Source organism: Montipora foliosa, chromosome 1 (genome assembly GCF_036669935.1).
Source record: "Montipora foliosa isolate CH-2021 chromosome 1, ASM3666993v2, whole genome shotgun sequence".
NCBI lineage: Eukaryota > Metazoa > Cnidaria > Anthozoa > Scleractinia > Acroporidae > Montipora > Montipora foliosa.
Window position 1 is genome coordinate 65,199,840 of NC_090869.1, and position 20,000 is coordinate 65,219,839.

The following is a 20,000-nucleotide window of genomic DNA, read 5'->3' on the forward strand; positions in this document are numbered from 1 at the left end:
CATAAGGTTCACATTTATATACATGTATACCACAAACTCTATTCCTTTACTGTGCTTGGAAGGTGCGTGCCACTAAGCTAAATTGATGATCAACTCGACTTTAATTTATATACCGGTCAGATGTGGGTTGAAGCCAGTAAGAAAATTTTATTAAACATGATGAAGAATTTACTACCATAACAAGCTTAATTGCAACGTTACTCTTCAAATCTCCTATTTCCTCTGACTAATGTATTGTTAGAAGGTGCGGAAGATCCGATTTAATGGAACTAGAAAGACTATAAGAAAGAAGTACGATCGTCCGGACGATCGTACTTTACTTAATGATATGACTCCTGGGTTCAAACCATTTACAATTTTATAAGAAAGAACTCAACGATTGATCTTAAAAGACTGGGATTCCGATTATAAGGTGCGCCCTAATGGAGCAAACTTCAAGACACTTAAATATAGGATCGCATGGGAACTTTTTACGTTGATGTACAAAGTGAAACATAAACATGCGCCTTCATATCTGGATGATTTTATGTGAGAAACGAAGTTACGAAAACCAGATTTCAAAAAAGCTGCGTTTAACACCGTGAGGTACGGAAAACACTCAGTGAGGTACCTTGGTCCGCTCCTCAGTATTGTCATGGTTAGCCAAGAAAGATAATTTTATATGCCCCAACTGTCGACAGTTGCTACGCCAGATACGAAGCACCACTAAAAAATACCCAATGCAATGCAGTAGCACAAGACCCCGAGGAATGGGAACAACTAAACGGCCTGCACAACATAAACTCGGCTAGATCATTAAAAAACTGCCGGATCGAACTAAAAAGGAAAGCAAGCGACCAGGGAGACTGGCAGACCTAGAATGACCAAAGTCTCCCTCCAAAAATCCTAAATACTCCTACCTAATAGCTCCCATGTTACCCTAGGAGCTTATCTATCGCGCAGACAGAATGTTAATTTCTGACTACTTATTCAGTCATTCAACGTCAGAAAGTAAATATCTTGAAAGCCTGAACGGTGCAAGGTGCACCTCGACGTGCCACCTGTACAGCTCTTTATTTAGTCTGTCAAGTAGTTTTGATTCATTATAGTTCTTAGTTTTTATGGTAGTAGGTATCACATATTAGTACGTCTTTTTAGTCGAGCTATAGAATATCACGACACACGAATAAAATTGTCTTGTCTTAAATATTTAAAGTGAAAGGATTGTTGCACAACAAACATTACCTGGGTGGTGCGAGATCAAGAGGAATAATGCCGGCTCACACAGCTCCTAGCCATAAATAACTCTCATAAAGCATTCGTTTTACAATCATTTTTTGCATAACGCTCTGAGAGAGAATTATTTGTTTATTATTTTATCTTTCAGGGAGAGGAGACCAGGAAGCGATCACCGACATTGAGTGCACAATTTAGAAGATCTTTAGACGTCTTAATGAAGTTGCTCTTGGGCTGTGAACCGTCATTTGTTCGTTGCGTAAAGCCTAACGATTTGAAAAAGCCCATGGTAAGCTTTTAACTTTCCACACATTGGTTCTGTTAGTTATCCGTTCGACGATGAATGTTGCTCGTCGCCTGCAGTGCATGAATGTGGGCCTAGAATGAAAGAATTGCGCTCCCTAACAAAATTCCTGCTAAGTCAAATGCATTGCATGTGAGCGCTGGCTCATTGAAGCCCCCTTAAGGTTTTATTATATCGTAGCTCTCTTTGGGAGTGCAGGGCTGGCGTAGTGGTGAGAGCACTCGCTTTCCACCAATGCTGCCCGGGTTCGTTCACCAGACTCGTGTCAAATGTGGGTCGATTTTGTTGGTTCTCTATTCTGCCTCGAGAGGTTTTTCTCCGGGTACTCCGGTTTTCTTCTCTCTTCGTAAACCAACTTATAAATTGATTTCTGTACAGTGTCCCTAATTAGTGCTCCAGCGCTAGAAGACTAATAACTTAAATAAAGTTCCTTTCCTTAATTTTCTTTGCATGAACACGATCTTTAAATGAAAACTTCTTTTTTTCCTTGCAGATGTTTGATCGTTACCTGTGTTGGCAGCAGCTCAAATACTCTGGGATGTTAGAGACGGTGAAGTAAGCGAAACTTTCCCTTTTAAAATATAATTATTTTGACGAATAATCGAAGCCAGTTGTGCACCATCAGCAGAGACATATATCAGTATTCGTATTTGTAGCTTCGGAAAACAGCAGCAGGGCTTCTACTTGTTGTAAGACCTGACAGGGAATAAATAAGCCATTATAATGCAGGATTAATTGATATTTCAATTGGTGTTTCAAAAAAAAAAAACAACAAAAAACAAAAAACAAAAATAAAAATAATAATAAAAATAAACATCCCGCGTGACAGTTTTGCTCTAAGTCGGTCTCAGGCCTCCCAAAATGTAGCTCATACAAGCATTCAAGATGGCGGCCTCAAAGTCGCCAATTTCGAGGCCTTCGTCAACAACATCAAGACCAGCTTCCAGGTAATATATGTCTCACTAAAACAAATCTCCTGGTGTGATTACACTTAAAACCTTTACGACCTTTGTTACAATATTCACGGCGATGCCAGACTAATCATTCTGCAAATCGTGTGCCTTTTTTAACTTACAGAATTCGCAAGGCTGGATTTTCCATCCGTTACACTTTTGAAGAATTTGTGAACAGATATCATGTCATCATGACAGATTTAAACATACCACGCAGTGAACTTCGACAGATGTCAGAGGGATTAGCCAAAAGTATTTTTCAAGACATCGAATGGACTCTTGGAAGTAGAATGATCTTTTTGAAGGTGAGCTAAACCAAGCTTACACCTTGTCTTCAAAAATATGCTTAGTTTTTTGTTTTCTTTGATTTTTATTTGTATTGTTGCGTACGGTTTTAAAACTTCAAAAGCCGAGAAAAAAGAAAAGAGGAAAAGTTAAGACGAAATCCGATAGAAAATCGAGCAATTTCAGTTTTTAGTGGACAAAAATCTGGTACCAGAATAATTTTAAGTATTTTACAGTCCTTTTTATATTTCCTGAAAGCTAAAGGTATAAATATTTGCCTGAAATAACACCGAAAACAATTTCCCATGGGAACGAGAAAAATTAAATTTAAACGTTCAGAGAAATTGAGCAAACACAGGTAAAATTTCATCATCAGTTTCATTTCACTAGTACTTTCAAGTGTTTCTTACGAAGTTCAACAGTTGTTTTTGACGTTTGGTGTTGCTAGAAATGATTTTTTTTGAGAAGATATTTAAAACAGTCGTACAGAAGTTTGCAATACGATGTTTATAATCTTGGTACAAGGTTTTTGTCCACTTCTTACTCGAACTTCTGGTGGATTCCGTCTTAAACTGTTTTTAAAATCGCTTACTTCAGTTTACCGTGGCTATTAATTACTAGTTTTCACAGAAGTTTAAAAAAAACTGTTTTTCAAAACTACGTCGATATTCCTGCTAAGTGGCCTTTCTTTCATTAATCTCCGCTACCCAGACGAAGGCAAATGTTTTAAACTTATATCATGATTCATAAGATCTTAGCATCGACTCGCATGCACTTCTTGTTTTTCGCTTTTATGCTTTAAATTACTGAAAAGACACAATCCCTTCCTTAGTATAATCAGAAATGGCTTTTGCAATCGATTTCGCGATTTCCTGGGTTAAACATTACTTCGACTTCGATTTGTCGTTGACTGAAAGTGCTACTACGATCAAAAATCACTTCTCGGAGGTTTTTCTTCTTATTTCGAAAGTTCTTTTGCTGAATATTTAATACTCAAAATGCGAAATTTTATGCATTCCTTTCAAGAGAAAAAACTATTTATTTTGACGGCAATTTTTTCATTTACTTGCTAGCTTAAAAATACAGTGTGTGAATGCGGCTTAGAATTAGTATGTAAACTAATTTGATAATCATAAGCCAAAAACTCTCGTGCTGCACACTAATAGCCCATTTCCAAATTGATACATGCCTCAGTTTCATAGCGTGTCCTGGTGCACAACCATTCAAATGGAAATGAGTTGCGTATTCTTATGCAAATCAAACTCATTTCCGTTACAATAGTTTAGCACCAAGACTCACTTCGAAACCGAGGCAAACAGCAACTTGGAAATGGCCTATTAAGGTGTCTCAAACCAGTGTCAACACTTTCAAGAGACCTTGTTACAATTTTCACGGCGATGCCAGACTAATGCCAGTAATTGGCGTCAGCTGTTGTGGTCACCCTGCCTTACCCAGTATTTGTTTATTTTTTGTTTACGTCGTCATGTTTTGTTAATAGTTAATTTAGAAGGCGAAGTTTAATAAAAAAAAAAAAAAACATCAATTTTTGCTGAACAAGATGCAGTCATTTTTGTGACGTATAACAAGTTACCATGGCAACAGGAAAGCCTTTCAAAAACACCCTATATTTTGGCTTTAGTTGCTCACATTATTGCTTTTTATTGCTCAAAAGCGATCAGCAAACCAAGATGAACTCTCTGCAAAGTTTAAAATAATTCTGTGTAGCGGATTCAGAGCTATCTTAATTTTCAATTTGTTAAGGTGGCTCTGAATCCCCTCCACAGGATTTTTTTAACCCTTCAGAAAGTTTCATTCTGGCATGCTGATTACGTTTCAGAAAAAAAAATGGGGGTCACCGACTTCGTTTTTGAGATATAAGCAGGTAAAGACAATAAAAATATATATTTATATGGGGTGCTTTTGCAGGGTTTTCCTGTTGACGCGGTAACTTTTTACGTCACAAAAATGACCGCATCGTTTTTAGCAATAATTGGTGTTTGATATGGTACCATAAAATACTTTTAAGTGATTAATTGTTGTAGTGTCAATCCTTCTAATGAAAATTCTAAGAAAATTAATTTCTTTCAATTGTGTTGAAAGTGGTTTGAGCCAGCCACCTTAAGCCGCATTCACACACTTCATTTTTAAGGTAGTGAGTGAATGATGTCACTTTCTCCTCGATCCAGATCACTAAAAGCTTATTGGTCGGAACCGCACCAAATAATGGCGGACCGTAAAATGAAAGAAGTGGAGTTAAAATTCTTGGTTGGCATCCACGTTATGAGACGGCCAAGTTGGTGTACAAAACAATAGAAAATGACTTCACAAGCTTTGCATAACAATAGAGTCAAAATTCCCAAAAGACATTTTATTGCATTGTACACCAACATGGCCGCCGTGACGTCAGATGCGAACCATCAATAAACGGTCAACACTAATGGCCATCCGTCAAACTGACATTGGACATTTCCTTACAATTACACGACGCAATATCCCATCTTAATATGAGAAGCTAGCTTATCGCTGTAAAAAGAATGAAAACAGGCAGAATTACAGCTTTAGTTCAACCAGAAATAGCATTTCTAAGCAAATTTAAAGCCGCGCTGATCTACAGTATTTAGATGTAAAAACCACTTTGAAGACGGTTAGCTTTTACTTGTTTTGCTGGGTACTACTATTTCAATACTCCAAAAAATTTGATTTTCCAGGAGCTTGTCTCGTTAGTCTAGTGGATATTGAAATATGCAAGGAGAACCCATCGATCCGGGTTCAACTCTTTGGCTCGCCTAATCTGAATGTTCTCTGCACTTTGAAATGTTTGTTTCTTTGAAGTAGATTTGAAGTCTGAAGTAGATTGTACGTCGTGTAAGTTGAATAAAAAGGGTAATGTCAGTTTGAGGGATGGCAATGAGTGTTGACCTCAATAAACAGGCGAGTCTTCCTCTTGAAATAGGCTCCTTTCGAAAATACCATAATACTCTTTTTATTTGTCCCTCTAAATTTTGCATAAGCATTGTTTTTGTTTTCTCTTGGGACCATTGTAAGTCCCAAGAGAAACTGGAAACAATGCTTATGCAAAATTTGGAGGGACAAGCAAAGAGTATTAAGGTATTTTCGAAAGTGGCCTATTACTACAAAAAATGTCGCCTGTTGAGCATTCAATTCAACCCACTTTTGAAATGTGAAGAAAAACGAGAACTGGTTATTTTTTTCATCGTAGTAGCACTTTAAAAACTTCGCCCCATATTTTCATCAAAACGGAGAGGAAAACAAAATCAACTGCGACTTGCTCGCAAGCGTTTCCCGCGCTTATCGCGGCATATGTTAACTTGGCGTTATGATTCGCTCATTAAGTGTTTTCGTTTGCTGTTTCGATTGGCCATTTACTTGGGTTTTTTGGTTTCATGTCTGTCTAATGGTTTCATATTTTATTAGGATCACCATGGTGACATCCTAGAGCTAGCTCGCGATGCCTTGCTGACCAATGCGGTGATTGTTCTTCAGCGGTCGATGAAGAGGTTCTTACGTCGAAGAAAACACCACCGACAGACATGCGCAGCTGTTTCAATTCAAAAGACCTGGAGGGGTTATCGCGATAAGAGAACCTATCATAAGGTGCATTTGAACATTTTCATTTCCATTCTTTGATAAAGGAGGACTGGATGTAGGATTTCTAGGCAGCTAATTAGATAGCGCGGAGTCCGTTATAAGCTAAAGAGTCCTTCAATTTAAAGAAAGTGATGATGATTGTGATCATCATTATGGTCAAATAATAATGGTGAAAATAGTAATGATTGTGAAGCCGGGCGATGGTAATGATATTTTTCATAATCATGCATAATTATGTATAATTATGGTGGTGATGATCGGATAATAGGATGAGTTCAATATATCAATATTTAAGCATGGCTACGAGGCTTTATGCTCAAATTTCACGGCTCAGTTCCGTTTTTTTGTCTCACAAGCCTCAAGAGAGACTTCTAAAGAAAATTTAACTCTTCACATTTTATCCATAAAGCCTCGTAGCCAAGTGTGAACATTGATATGTCGAACGTGGTCTATTGTGGCGATGGTGATGATGACGATGAGATAAAGAAGGAGCTCATGACTGGGAGCGATCTATTTTTAGACTACCTTTTCTCTCGGAAAAAAAGGCCGGTCCGGTCCGGTGACTCAATGACACCAAGTTAGTTTTTTGTGATTGGTCGTCGGGCTCCCACGGGAGTCTCACTTGCGGGAAATTCAATCTAAAAATAAATCGGTCTCTAAAAATGCCGTGACTGGAATACAGAGCAGTTGTTCGTTCCTACTCAAGGGCTCCTGGGTAAAGTGAGTAAATAAGTATTGTAATTTACTCTCTGATTCTTAGAGTAGCTTTAGTAGCTAAGATCTCCGAGCATTGAGCAGAACAACTTTAAGAATCCCAACCTGCCGGAGGCAAACTAATTGGCTATTTACAAGCGCAGCCAGGAAATTGAACCAGGGATTCAACGAGTGGTCAGATCGTGTCTTGATCCCGGGATCTCCCGATTTCAAGGCAATTGCCCTAACCACTGGCTGTATTGTCTCAACTGGGCTTCACTGTCTCATTGGGCTGCACGGCCCAGGATGATGATGAGGATGATGATAATGATGATGATGACGATGAAGACGATGACGATGAAGACGAGAAAGAGATCGAGAGGGATGACTATGACGATGACTAATGGGAACGGTCTTCACATTGTTTTCTCACTGGTGCCTAAAATCTCCGTTCTGAGAATTAATTCTCTACTTTCTAAAATATCATAATACATCTTGTTTACCTCCCAAAATTGTGCAGAATCATTGTTTCCGATTTCTCTTGGGACATGAAGAACGTCCCAAGAGAAATCGAAAACAATGTCTATTTTTTGGGGGTAAAAGAGGTGTATTATGGGATTTGAGAAAGTAGAAGATAACTAGAAAGTTTCATACCACTATAAATATGAACCTTTGTTCAAATTTTAGCCAGAAAAGGAATTAATCATTTAAGCAAGGTTTTTTTTTTCTCTGCCAAGGTCTTAAAGGGAATCATTCGACTCCAAGCCACAGTCAAAGCTCGTCAGATGTCAATCAAATTCAAGCTGTTACGTGAATATAAGCGGAGAGAGGAGCAGGAGAGACTGAATAAACTGGAACGAGAAAGACAGCGGGAACAGGACGAAGAGCAAGAAAGATTGCGAATATTAGAACGCGAAAAACAACTAAAAGAGAACGAGGCCAAGCTGAAAAAGGTGAAAGAAACACAGGCGCGATACTTGAACACTATCTCATCACCTGTGGCGCGTTTTGGAGTTAAAATTCAAACTTGTATTCGCCAATTAGCTATTCAGACTTTCAGTGTGGAAATTCAACAATTCAAACATTCATACCCGCCTTCGATTCAAATGAATATTTGTATTGTCGAATTGAAAGTTTGAATTGCATGCAAGGTTGAATTTTGAAACTTTGAATTTCCAAGCTGAAGGTTTGAAATGCATTTTTGAATTTTAACACTAAAAACGCGCCATACTATTACCAGGATCGGACAACTGGATTCCCCAATTGAGGGAGCATTTTCTCAGCCATGGCTTTTGTTGTTTAATAATATACATAAAAAATTAGTCAGTTCTAATTGACTAAAAGAAATTGCAGTTCTCATGCAACACAAATTGAGTGAATTTTGAGCGATAGTCATGAAACGTTTGAATTTGATGAACATATTTTGTTTCAACCAATCACTTCAATGAACTTCATACAAATATTAAAGCGTGCAATGTAGGATTTAATTTGTTTTTGATTTTCTGTCTACTTCTTTTCATGTATGTTATCGATAAGTGAGGACATGATCTCTCGTATAGTGAGGACATGATCTATCGTATAGTTTGGTATTAAATAAGACCTTTTATTATATACTCAACAAAATAACTGTTTTCTGATTGGTCAATGACAAATGCATAAATAGGTTATAGAGTGCAAAAAGAGGTTATAGAGTGCAAGACAGAAGTTGCTATGGAAGCAAATCGCATGAACATGACTGTCGTCTCTAGTGATGTTTTGAAAGTTCCCAAATTGCACTCGCCTACAGCTCATGCGAGAAGATCACTCGTGGCCATAAATCACGAAAAACACTCGCATTCATACGATTTCCTATACTTATTATATGTCAAGGGGTTCGCAGCTAAATGGAGCACTCTGATTGGCCGGTTTTGGGTCGGATTTTACATTACGGACCATTACCATGGAAACGGTCCGTTTCCATAATCATTTTTCCTCTCTCTCCCGGGAAATTAAAAACAAAGGGGAAATTAATTTTTTTCATCACAAAAGTACAATTATAGCAGGTGGAACTTAGCTTTACATGTAAAAGGGTTACCGTTCAAATTTCGCTGAAGGAAGACGAAGATTACGGACATTCACCAAGCGAAGAAGTGTCCCATCGCTCAAAGAAACGATGCTATGTAATAAACAGCTTTCTAACCTCACCCTCTCGGGGTCTAACAGGGGAATACTGGCCCCCAAGCGTTTTTGTTCGGGCCTCGCTGTGCTCGGTCCGTACTGTCACGACCTCGGGCCAATGCTCCCCGATTCGGACCTCGTGCCCGGTTAGTAAGAGGTTTGATATTTTTGAGACTAACTAAATTCCTCGAGTTCGTAGGTCGACTACCAGGATCAAATTCATCTGGGACCCTAATCACTGAGTGGCACTGCTTCCTTAGTCACTTTCCTCTTTTTGTACTAAAAAAATAAGGGCTCCCGCATTGAATGTATAAACACTAGTCACTCACGACAGTCTCCCTCGTCATGATTATAGGCACAAGAGGCGGCAGCAGAGCAAATTCAAGAGATGTTTAGTTTCATAACGGAAGAAGAGCAAACATACTCCAAAAGAGGTATGTACATGGATAGAAGTAAAATCTTAGAGTCAGGAATGGCAGCCTAATCGTTACATTACGATTAATTCGGGACCTCGGAGATGATTGCAGGCTCCTACTACAAGACTAAGCAGATTCCTGAATGAGTTTTCATTGAAAGAATAGCCTGCTCGCAGGTGGTAGATGTTGTGTCCGCGAAAGACTTATCAGACACCATATAGGAAGAGCGTGGGTTAGGTAGGGCCGGGTGACAAAACGACGAGATGAGTGGCTTGATCTTCCCACTTCCGCCCATCCAATATGGCGCGGATCGAAATACAAATTACTGCCTGCAAGCAGGTTATTGAAAGAAAAAAATGAAGCGAAATCAAGACCAGTAAAAATGAATGGTAATTGTTTTCCATCCAACAAAAGCATGTTGTTCGGGGAATAAGTGCACACTCGAAGCTATCTTGAACACAACAGTCGATTTATTGACACACCCAATTTTCACAGCACTTGCAATTGTTTGTTCTCATCTGGTATAACAAGCGACAAGAAGACTCCGTAAAAACCTACAAATAAACCGCGAATTACACTTTGAATTAAACAACTGACGGGAAGCGAGTTTTTACTCACCATTTGATGAGAACACTGTCACTACAGTAAGCACAAATCGATTCGCAGTTGGAAGTTTGTCAGGCAAAATCACGATCACGTTCACAAAACAAAAATCAGCTCCCGCCGCATGCCGGTATATCGTTGGGATTGGCATGGACTAAATAGGGAAACTATTGTTGAGGAATAGCCTCAACATCCCGGGGGGCGGGGCTGAACAAAACGGAAAGCTAAACATTCTCTACATTAAAGGTTCTCGAGTTCAAAGGTTCAGAGTTCTCATTGTTCAAGAGTTCACGGTGCTTCTTCAAGGAGGCACAATTTTGTCACGGGACGGACAAGCACTGAGTTCTTCGTCTTCACTTCTGCGGTTCGTACAAATGCGTCTTGGCCAGGAAACACCCTGGTTACACGACCCAACATCCAGAGGCATCGTGGTACACTGTTATCCACAATAAGAACGAGGTTGTTAACAGCTAGATTCCTCTTCTTCAGGAGCCACTTATGGCGATGCTGCAAAGTAGGCACTTACTCCCGAAGCCATCGAGACCAAAAACAATCAGCGAGAAACTGCGCGTGTCTCCACTGTTTGCGCGTGTACAGCTCTTCCTTGATGAAGACACCGGGAGGCACGACCAGGTTTCGTCGCTGTAAAAGGAGATGATTGGGGGTGAGAGCCTCCATATCGTTAGGATCATCGCTGGCGGGACTCATAGGACGGCTGTTTAAAATAGACATAACTTCAGCGAAGACGGTACGCAAGGTTTCCCGCCCAGAAAAAGCACCTCGGTCACCAAGAACACCTTTCATAGCCTTCCTCACGCTTCTAATGAGCCTCTCCTAGACACCCGACATGTGGCTTGCTGTCGGAGGTTGAAAATGCCACTCGGGAACAGCGCACCTGTACCAATCTGTCTCATACCTGTGCAGTTCTCTCTTGATTGTACCATCATCCAAATCTCGAATTGAACGACGAAGTTCCTTCTCAGCACCCGTAAAATTAGTCCCATTGTCCGACCACATTTTCTGAAATGAATCGGCGTAATGCTTGAATAAACGCGTCCGTTTCCAACGAACCAACATCCTCAATATGGATCGCTCTGCTGTTGAAACAGACGAAAATACATCCATACACCTTCACAAGGCTTCGCCCGAGTTTCACATGGAAGGGTCCAAAAAAATCTAAACCCGTGTACGTAAATGGTGGCTGATAGGGTACCAATCTCTCTGCTGGAAGATCTGCCATCACTTGCTGCATAGCAGGCGCGTTACGCTTATGGCAACTCACACACTTATTCAACACCTGGCAAACTAGCGATCTAGCTCTCAATATCCAATAACACTGACGTACCGCAGACAACACATGCTCTTGACCAGAATGTCCCAGGATATGATGGTAGTAACGAACTATCAACGTGGACACCGGGTGACTCTTCGGGAAGACCACAGGGTGAGCCGCTTCAAATGCAATGGGTGCGCGATGAATTCTTCCGCCTACACGAATGACATCATTAACCAAGATTGGGCTTAGATTGGCTAGCTTGCTATTACTCTTTACTTGTCCACCCCCTTTAAGAGCCACATACTCTTCATGAAAGCATTCTCGCTGGACAACGCGCACAACTTCTCTGCTTGCCGACTGTAGTTCCGAAAGAGTCGGAGTCATTAAAGGTACGGCGTTATGGGTTTCCCTCCGACACCGCTTGGTAAAGTTCAGCACCCAAGACATCACTCGCAATAAATGGGGCCAGAATGAAAGACGCTGCAAAAGGAGATCAACTTGCGACGTGTTTGCGCTTAACAGGAGGTTTGAAGACTTTCGAAGTTCCTTGTCGTCATCTTGTACTTCTCTCACAGACACTGATGGCCATGTATGTTCTGGTTGCCAGAGGAATTCCGGGCCTCTCCACCACCGACAATTTGCTTGGAAATACTCAGCACTGACACCACGTGAGCCTTCATCAGCTGGATTCATAACACCGGGAATGTGATGCCACTGGTCAGGAGAGGTTGTTTCATGAATCTCAGACACACGATTCGCAACAAAGGTTTGAAATCGACGCGTTTCATTCTTGATGTATTGTAAGGATGTCATGGAGTCAGACCAGAAGTACGTTTCATGGACTTGGAAGTCAAGTTCTTTCAGGATTGTCTGGCTCATACGAGCTGCCAACACTGCGGCCTGTAGCTCAAGCCGAGGGATTGTCCACTCCCTTATGGGTGCATTTCGGGTTTTACCATAACAAAGGAACAATGGGTCACTTCACGCTCATCAACAAATCTTAAGTAGGACACAGCGGCATAACCATGCTGGGAGGCATCAGCAAAGGTGTGTAGTTGAACCGTCACCCGTGTTCCAAGAGTCTGGGTCTTGTAACACCTTGGAATCTCGATTGTGATGACGTGCGGTAACTGCTCAAGCCACCTTCGCCACTGCGTGAGGTACGGTTCTGGGATTTCTTGGTCCCATGGGAGCTTCTTTCTCCAGAGCAGCAGGATCTTGGCTGAGAATACGAAGGGAGAGAGAAACCCCAATGGATCAAACAGAGAGCTCACCGTTGAAAGTACTGCCCGCTTGGTAGACGGCTTACACGGTGCTATGGTTTTGAACTTGAAAGTATCGGATTGCGCATCCCAGTACACACCCGATGCTCGTTCCGTTGGTAGCTGATCCAGATCTAGGTCCAGATTGGGACTTGCTCTCAACTCGGATGGAATTGATTGTAACACTTCACGACTGTTACTCGCAAACTTTGTGAGACGAAAGCCTCCTTCCTTCAATAACTTGACTAAGTCTGATGCGAGATGAATGGCTTTATCAGGCGTCGGAACCGATTTTAACACATCATCAACATAAAAGTTTCTATGAACTGCCTTGATCACTTCAGGGGAATAGGTCTCTTCATTGTCTTGTGCTGTTCATTTCACTAAGGTATCCCATGGACTCTAAGGTATCGTAGATAACTTGGGCTGTATCAGCATAGCGTTGTAAACTGTCCCTGTCACTGGCTTGTATAGCAGGCCCCTTGGTAAGGGATTCAATACATGCCCTCACTACTTGGAATGGCTGCCCAAATCGATCCTCTAACGTTTTAAGAGCCTTTGACAGACCGCCTGGCATTGGCTCATATCTTTGCACTGCAAGTAGGGCTGGTCCCTCTAAAAACTGTAACAGACGAGTCATTTTAACTGAATTATCAAGTGGTCTTGTTTCCACCAGTTGTTTGAATCTTTGTCGAAAGGCTGGATACCGCTCAGGGAAACCATCAAATTTCTGAACTTGCACAGGTGGAAGGTCATGTGATACACTCATCCTCTCCATTGAGGACATAATAGCAACAAGGCTTTCATTGCTCACAGAACCCATGACACTTGTAGGGGCTGAGCGAGTGTAAGTGGCTGGCTGGGGTACTGGATCGAGGGTTGTGGTTGACACAGCGAGAGGGGTCAACTGTTGCAGCTTATAGGTATTTCAGGAATCTGGAACCTTTTCTGACTGTACTGATTTACAGCTGGTTCAGTTAACTCCTTGGATGTCACATGTGGGACTCTGAAGCGGATTTTGGCAATAGGAGGAGTAGAGCTTGTTGTTAGGGGATTTTCTGTAGCAGGCGTAGATGTCAAAGGAGGGTTTCCCCTTGGACCGACATCAAGATTGCTACTAGTAGTGGTCACGGATAGTAAAGTAACACTTGGCACTTCCGGGGGTTGGATTTCGATGCCCCAGTTGGAAGTTTGTCAGGCAAAATCACGATCACGTTCACAAAACAAAAATCAGCTCCCGCCGCATGCCGGTATATCGTTGGGATTGGCATGGACTAATAAATAGGGAAACTATTGTTGAGGAATAGCCTCAACACATGTACTTCAGTTTACTTCACATTTACTGTGGTCGCGTTCTGTCGTGTTTACGGGAAATACTACAGAATTTTTGGTCTTTGTACTTTAGCCTCTATTGCCGTTGTAGCTGCAAGAGAAAGGGCAAATAACTAGTCCTAAAAGATCTCAGTTTGTGCTTTAACTAGAAACCAAGTGAGGCTATGATCCTCGCAGTTATGAAAGCATTTTTTTGCAATTGCGTAAAGAAGCCTGAAAAATTCAGGACTTCAACGGGATTTGAACCCGTGACCTCGCGATACCGGTGCGACGCTCTAACCAACTGAGCTATGAAGCCACTGACGTTGGGAGCTGGTCATTTGTGGGTTCATAGTTGATTCATTCCTCACGCGAACATTGGAACCCAATTGAAAAAATTGCGTTCATAACTGCGAGGATCATAGCTTCACTTGATTTCATATCCGCAGTTCAAATATGGTCTATTTCATATATCATTTCATCGTTAACTAGAAACCTTGCTTAAACATCTTTTTAAGGTTAACTCTGTGCATTTGACAGCTAAACAGTGACGGTCATCATTGTATTGACCGTTATTTGATTAAGTCTAAACGACTGGTCCCTTTGATAACCTTATAGTCGGACTACGATCCAAAGCTGACAGTTATAATATTGATGTTATTCTTTCACTTAAATGAAAGGGAAGGATACCAGAGGTTATCCCAATCGACGATATCTGCTCGCATCCGGATGTAATCGACTGAGAGTCGATTTTGATGAGGGAGGAAAACCGGAGTACCCGGAGAAAAACCCTCGGAGTCAGATTGAGATCGACTGGAACTCAGCCCACATAGGACCTCGGGCCGAGGCGCAGAGGTGGAAAGCACGGTTGATAACCGCTAAGCCACCCTGACTCCTCCTAGTCGAGAGATTTAGCATTGCGTTTACGACAGCGGCAAACCTTAAGGCTGATATTTTCGTGTTACCAAAAAAGCCAAAAAAACCGGCTTGATTTGAGCTCATTTTTTGCCTGTTATCTACAGGTATCGAAGAACTAATGGAGAGACAAACAGAAGCCTGTTTTTTTCCGTTTCACTGAAACGTGTCGCTTAATTAATCTGTTTATATAATAATATCAATATTGCACGCATTTTGATTGGGTCTCACCCTATAATCTATTTGGAAGCTCAAACACGCAACGTTTTTAAGACGAGGCCGGCAACCGGAAGTGAACATTTCGCATGCCAGGGAAGTAGTGTCTCCCATATTTTAAAACTAATTATCTCTAATGGAGAAAAGATATTTAGCAATATAAATGTGGTAGTGTGAAGTCATGATAAAAAGGAAAACACCTCACATCCGGTTGGCGTCCGTGTCTCAAAAACGTCGTATGCTTAAGCTCCCTATTTGAAAAGAGACGGACAGCTGACGTCATCATAAAAACGTTTGTAATTCTTTATTATATGAATCATTTTTTTTTATGTTGCCGTGCGTTTGTTAAGTAATAGATCACAGAAGACGTTAAAATGTGGTAAGAACATGACTTGTTTGTTCTTATTACATTTTCACGTCATCTTAGTTTGATCTATTACTGCATGAGCAGACGCACGGCAAAGAATCTATTTTCGTAAATGGTTTGAACCCAGGAGTCATATCATAATTAAGTAAAGTACGATCGTCCGGGTGAGTGTAGTCCTGATAAGGACTATTTGAGATGACATGATTACATCCACGAGAGAAAAGAGTCTAGCTCGGTAGAAAAGAGCTTTGGCTTTTGACCATAGTTAGGTTTAGGAAATATAACTGTGAATTGTATGTACACGGCTGCTATTCAAACAACGATCACTGCAGTTGAGAGAAACTCGAACAGCTGCAAAGGAATTGAAGCCTGATCATGAATTGAAGCTTCAGCGGAACTCGAACCTATGACCGCGCCCTTGCGCTGTCCTACTCTACCATCTGAGCTATTGAGCCATCTATCAAAAGAACTGAATCATCTGTGTTTCCTTATAATTCCATTTAACAGAGGAAAAAGCCAGATTGAATTCTACTGCGCCTGTGCTTGACACACCAGCAAGATCTGAAAACTTCACAACATTATCTTTCACCGGAGCAAGCCTCGTCGATGGTCTAAGGAGAATAGACCAGTCTAATCTATCAGGAGGTTAGTGTGAATTTAAACAATAGACTTTGCCAACACATTTTAAAGAGTAAGTCGTTTTCTGTGTTACTAATGCATCAGTTGTAGCTTCGACGTCAGATATAAAGCCGGAAATACAAGAGGCTCAAAAATCCAAGGATTTACCCGCGAATACCCCCGAAGGCGCGCGCGCGCGTGGAGCACCATAGTTAAGAAAATATGGTAACCCATCGATGCAAGAAAATTTGGCTTCATAGCCATGACGTCATCGACCGTCCGTCCGTACGTACGGACGTACGTCCACCCCTCCATGTATGCCAATGTTACCAGGGCGTGCATGATGGAAAAACTGACAATCGTGGTCGAAAATGGAACGTATATAGATGGCATTGATAGGTCTTTAACTTCTTGTTCTTATCTCAAAAGAGCCAAGAGAAATTGCAGCTTATAACATTCCCCTCTAAAGAGAAAATACGGAAAATAGCAGAAGGTTTCAGTGCGGTAGTTAATCTTCTTACTCGGTTGTTCTGTTTGTTTTCTTTTTCCCTATTTTCCTGCCTCAAAATAATTTGCAGATCTCTTTTCCCTGGCGTGTCAAACACCCTTTTTTCCCTCCCTTTTTCAAGCTCTTCGTCCCAGCGGGTTTGGCCAGGTTCCACAGTCCCGTTCTTCAGAGCTTGCACTGACTTTAACAGCGCTTGTTCTCGGATTGGCATGTCAGGAACCCTCCATTGAAAACCATGAATCTTCTTCACGTGATAACAGACCTGAACCTAGGTAAGCAAACTTAAGAGAAATTTACTTGTTAACTATCCATTATTACACATTTTCTTCGTGTCATAGAAAATAACATTTTAAGTCCGGCACAATTTTTCGGGTGAGCCTAACATGAAGAACCCTCAATTGTTGCCGTGGTCGATCCCAATTGTTTGAAGGGTGGATGGCGTTATCCACCTTTTGAACAACCGACGCCTGGCGTTCTCGATCTACCGATTTAAGCAAGCCCATGCATACGCCTGGTGGAAGCAGCATTTCCTCGATGTAAGATCCTCCTTCACTATTAAACGTTTTTTGGTTCTCTATTCTTCTCATGGTTCTCCCATTTCCTTTCTTTGCTCTGAGATATTATTTGGGTACTTCGGTCATTGACTTCCACAAAGAACCAACATCTAATTTGATACAACTTTGTAAGCAAGGAGCAGCGTAACAAATCAGAACAACCGGGTCCTGGTGAAGAACCTCAACAGCGATTTAAATACTGCAAAAAGCTAAAAAGAGCAAGGCTGATATAACGGTAAAGGAATATATTGAAAAAGAAAAGCCAATGTTTCAAAAGGCACTGCCTATCTTCATCAGGGTTTTACAAGCAATTTAATCTCATCTAATTTGATCCTCTTTTAGTTTATTGGATTTGATTCCCTATTCGCAGAGAACTTGACGAACTTAACTACGGACGTAAGTCCTGAGTCCATCCCAAATCTCTACTTTTAACAGGCAGACGACATTTGTGTCTCCTCTGAGGATCACACCAAAGGGCCCTCAAGGATCTCTAAGATGGCGCTCTCGCCAATTGGATCAATCTGACCAATCATAGAAGGTAACTGAAGCCAAGCTGACCAATCATGAAAGAGTACTTCTTATTGACGGAAAAAGAACAGGTCCAAATAAATTCCGATTGCCTAGAAACAATTAAATTTTTGGGCAACTTTAATATTTTTGGATGTTACCCAACAACTTTAAAATGAGTAACCTAATAAAAGAAGTGTTTTTCAAATTGATCACTCTGGCTCTGCTTCATCTAACTCTGATGTTATTTCCTTTTCTCCACACCACTGTAAACTGCCGGTCGTGGTGATAATCCTTTATATCAGTGATATTACCGATGATATTCAGTCTGATTGCCTTTTATATGCCTATGATACCTCACTTTTCGATGTTATTGATGATTCTAGCTCCTCCGCAGCTGAACGGAACGAAATTCAGATCTTGAACGGATTTGCGATTGGGCGAAACAGTGGCTTGCAACCAGTAATGCTTCCGAAACTAAATGTGTGACGTTCTTTCATCATTTTCTCGCATTTTGTAATGATAGTTACGCAACATACTCACTTTTGCATAACGCTCGCTGGTAATTTATCTTGGAAACCGCACATTTTTAATGTTTACGAGAGAGCTTGCCAAAGAGTGAAGGGTTTGAAATTTAAAGTTAGTAGAAACACTCTTGACAGGCTTTATAAATCGCTTGTTCGTCCTCTAATGGAGAATGCGGATGTGGTTTGGGATGGATGAACCGAGTGCGAATGTGATCTCCTCGAGCATGTGCAATACGAGTCAGGCCGCTAAATTAGTTACTAACGCTATCAAAGGGACTAGTAAGCATTGCCTTGCGCTTGAAGTTGGTTGGAAGGACATGAGATCTAGAAGACCTGTTCATAAAGTGATACTTCATTATAAGATTGTAAATAACGTTTGCCCTGATTATCTTTAAAATCTACTCTCAGTGCAAGTTCCTGAAAGAACGAATTATTTCATTACGAAATCTGAACGCTTTAACAAATCGTTTTTTTCCATCTACAACGAGGCTGTGAGATAATATAAGTATTAATGTACAGAATACTCTTTCTTTGAGTATGTTTTAAAAACTTATTAACAAAGAAATTACGAAAGGCCAGTTTTTTTGTTACGAGGGTAACTTTGTCGCGAATTTTCCATGATAAAAACTTGTTCAGAAATCAAAAGTCTACGTTAACAGCACACACCAGGGCTACTCCTTAGTAGATGGCTAGAAATCGTCTTCTTACTACTTTTTTCTCGGGCCGCGCTTGAGCCATTTGATGAGGGCCAGTCTCGTGCTTCGCAACTTGCCTCCTTCATGCCCAAAAAGAATTCTGGGTAATTTTGCCATTCCTTGACAAAGGAAGACCCCCGATTGTCGTTTACTAGAGTTTTTTTTTATAAGTGTCGGGCCACCCAGTCCTACCAGCGAAATACAGCATCGATTTAAATTTTTACCTTTCAAAACTTGCCCAAATTGTATCGATAGGTCCTGGAATTCGTCCACAGAAAGGCCAGAGAGACAACTTCACTCGTGAGTCGCCATGTTTACAAGAAAGCATTTTTGGCGTCCCCGCAGTCTGCAGTCTCGAAAAGACCAGACACGCACGGTTCTTACGTTACGTTCATGCCTGTAGGATCAACTAAAATCTCAATTCCTTGTAAAAGTCAGGATGTTAATATTTTTGGTAGGCAAGATATCGGAGAGCCAGAACATTTACGCATGCGCTGAGGAAACGTTTGAACAAGAGAGAAAAAAGCAGTACCTCCAGACGTGGCGCTGGAGCGTCGAACCAAACGAGTCATCCCGGGATTTCGGCCCCTTGCGATCGCTTTTGGACGCAGTTGGCCTTTCGCTGCTTTCTGCTACCGACCTCGCCTCCCGGTACGGCATTGAGGGAGAGACATGTCGGCCCCTAAGCTCCGGACCGCCCTTGTCATTACAATTTAGCGTAAGATTTCGATAGCCTAAATATTCAAGGGAAAAGTCATTTTATCTGCCAAATGGTAAACACTGGAGTTGCAGATTACGAAGTGTACGTTCGCGCCCTGCTAAAGGTAACATACATACACCTTATTCCAAAATGGCCGCTGATTTATGCGGATACAAATTGGCCCTTGTTGCCTCGTTCAAGATAAAATATTCTTTTGAATTTTAAGCTTAAGAACGAGGCATCAAGGGCTAATTTGAATAAAAACAAAAAAAATTTTAAATGGAGGCCATTTTGGAATAAGGTGTTTAC

The 20,000-nt window shown here is 41.1% G+C and overlaps 1 protein-coding gene across 1 annotated transcript in view; it reads left to right on the forward strand.

Annotated features, from left to right (window-relative positions):
* Positions 1-17,980, forward strand: part of LOC138005105 (unconventional myosin-VIIa-like) — a 47,686-nt gene extending 29,706 nt beyond the window's left edge. The window contains exons 17-25 of the mRNA XM_068851387.1: positions 1,367-1,504; positions 2,013-2,074; positions 2,597-2,777; positions 6,193-6,372; positions 7,797-8,012; positions 9,572-9,650; positions 16,090-16,227; positions 16,830-16,980; positions 17,698-17,980. Coding sequence (XP_068707488.1) covers positions 1,367-1,504; positions 2,013-2,074; positions 2,597-2,777; positions 6,193-6,372; positions 7,797-8,012; positions 9,572-9,650; positions 16,090-16,227; positions 16,830-16,980; positions 17,698-17,797 — 1,245 coding nt within the window. The 3' untranslated portion in view covers positions 17,798-17,980. The remainder of the gene's footprint in view (positions 1-1,366; positions 1,505-2,012; positions 2,075-2,596; positions 2,778-6,192; positions 6,373-7,796; positions 8,013-9,571; positions 9,651-16,089; positions 16,228-16,829; positions 16,981-17,697) is intronic.
* Positions 17,981-20,000: the final 2,020 nt, after the last annotated feature.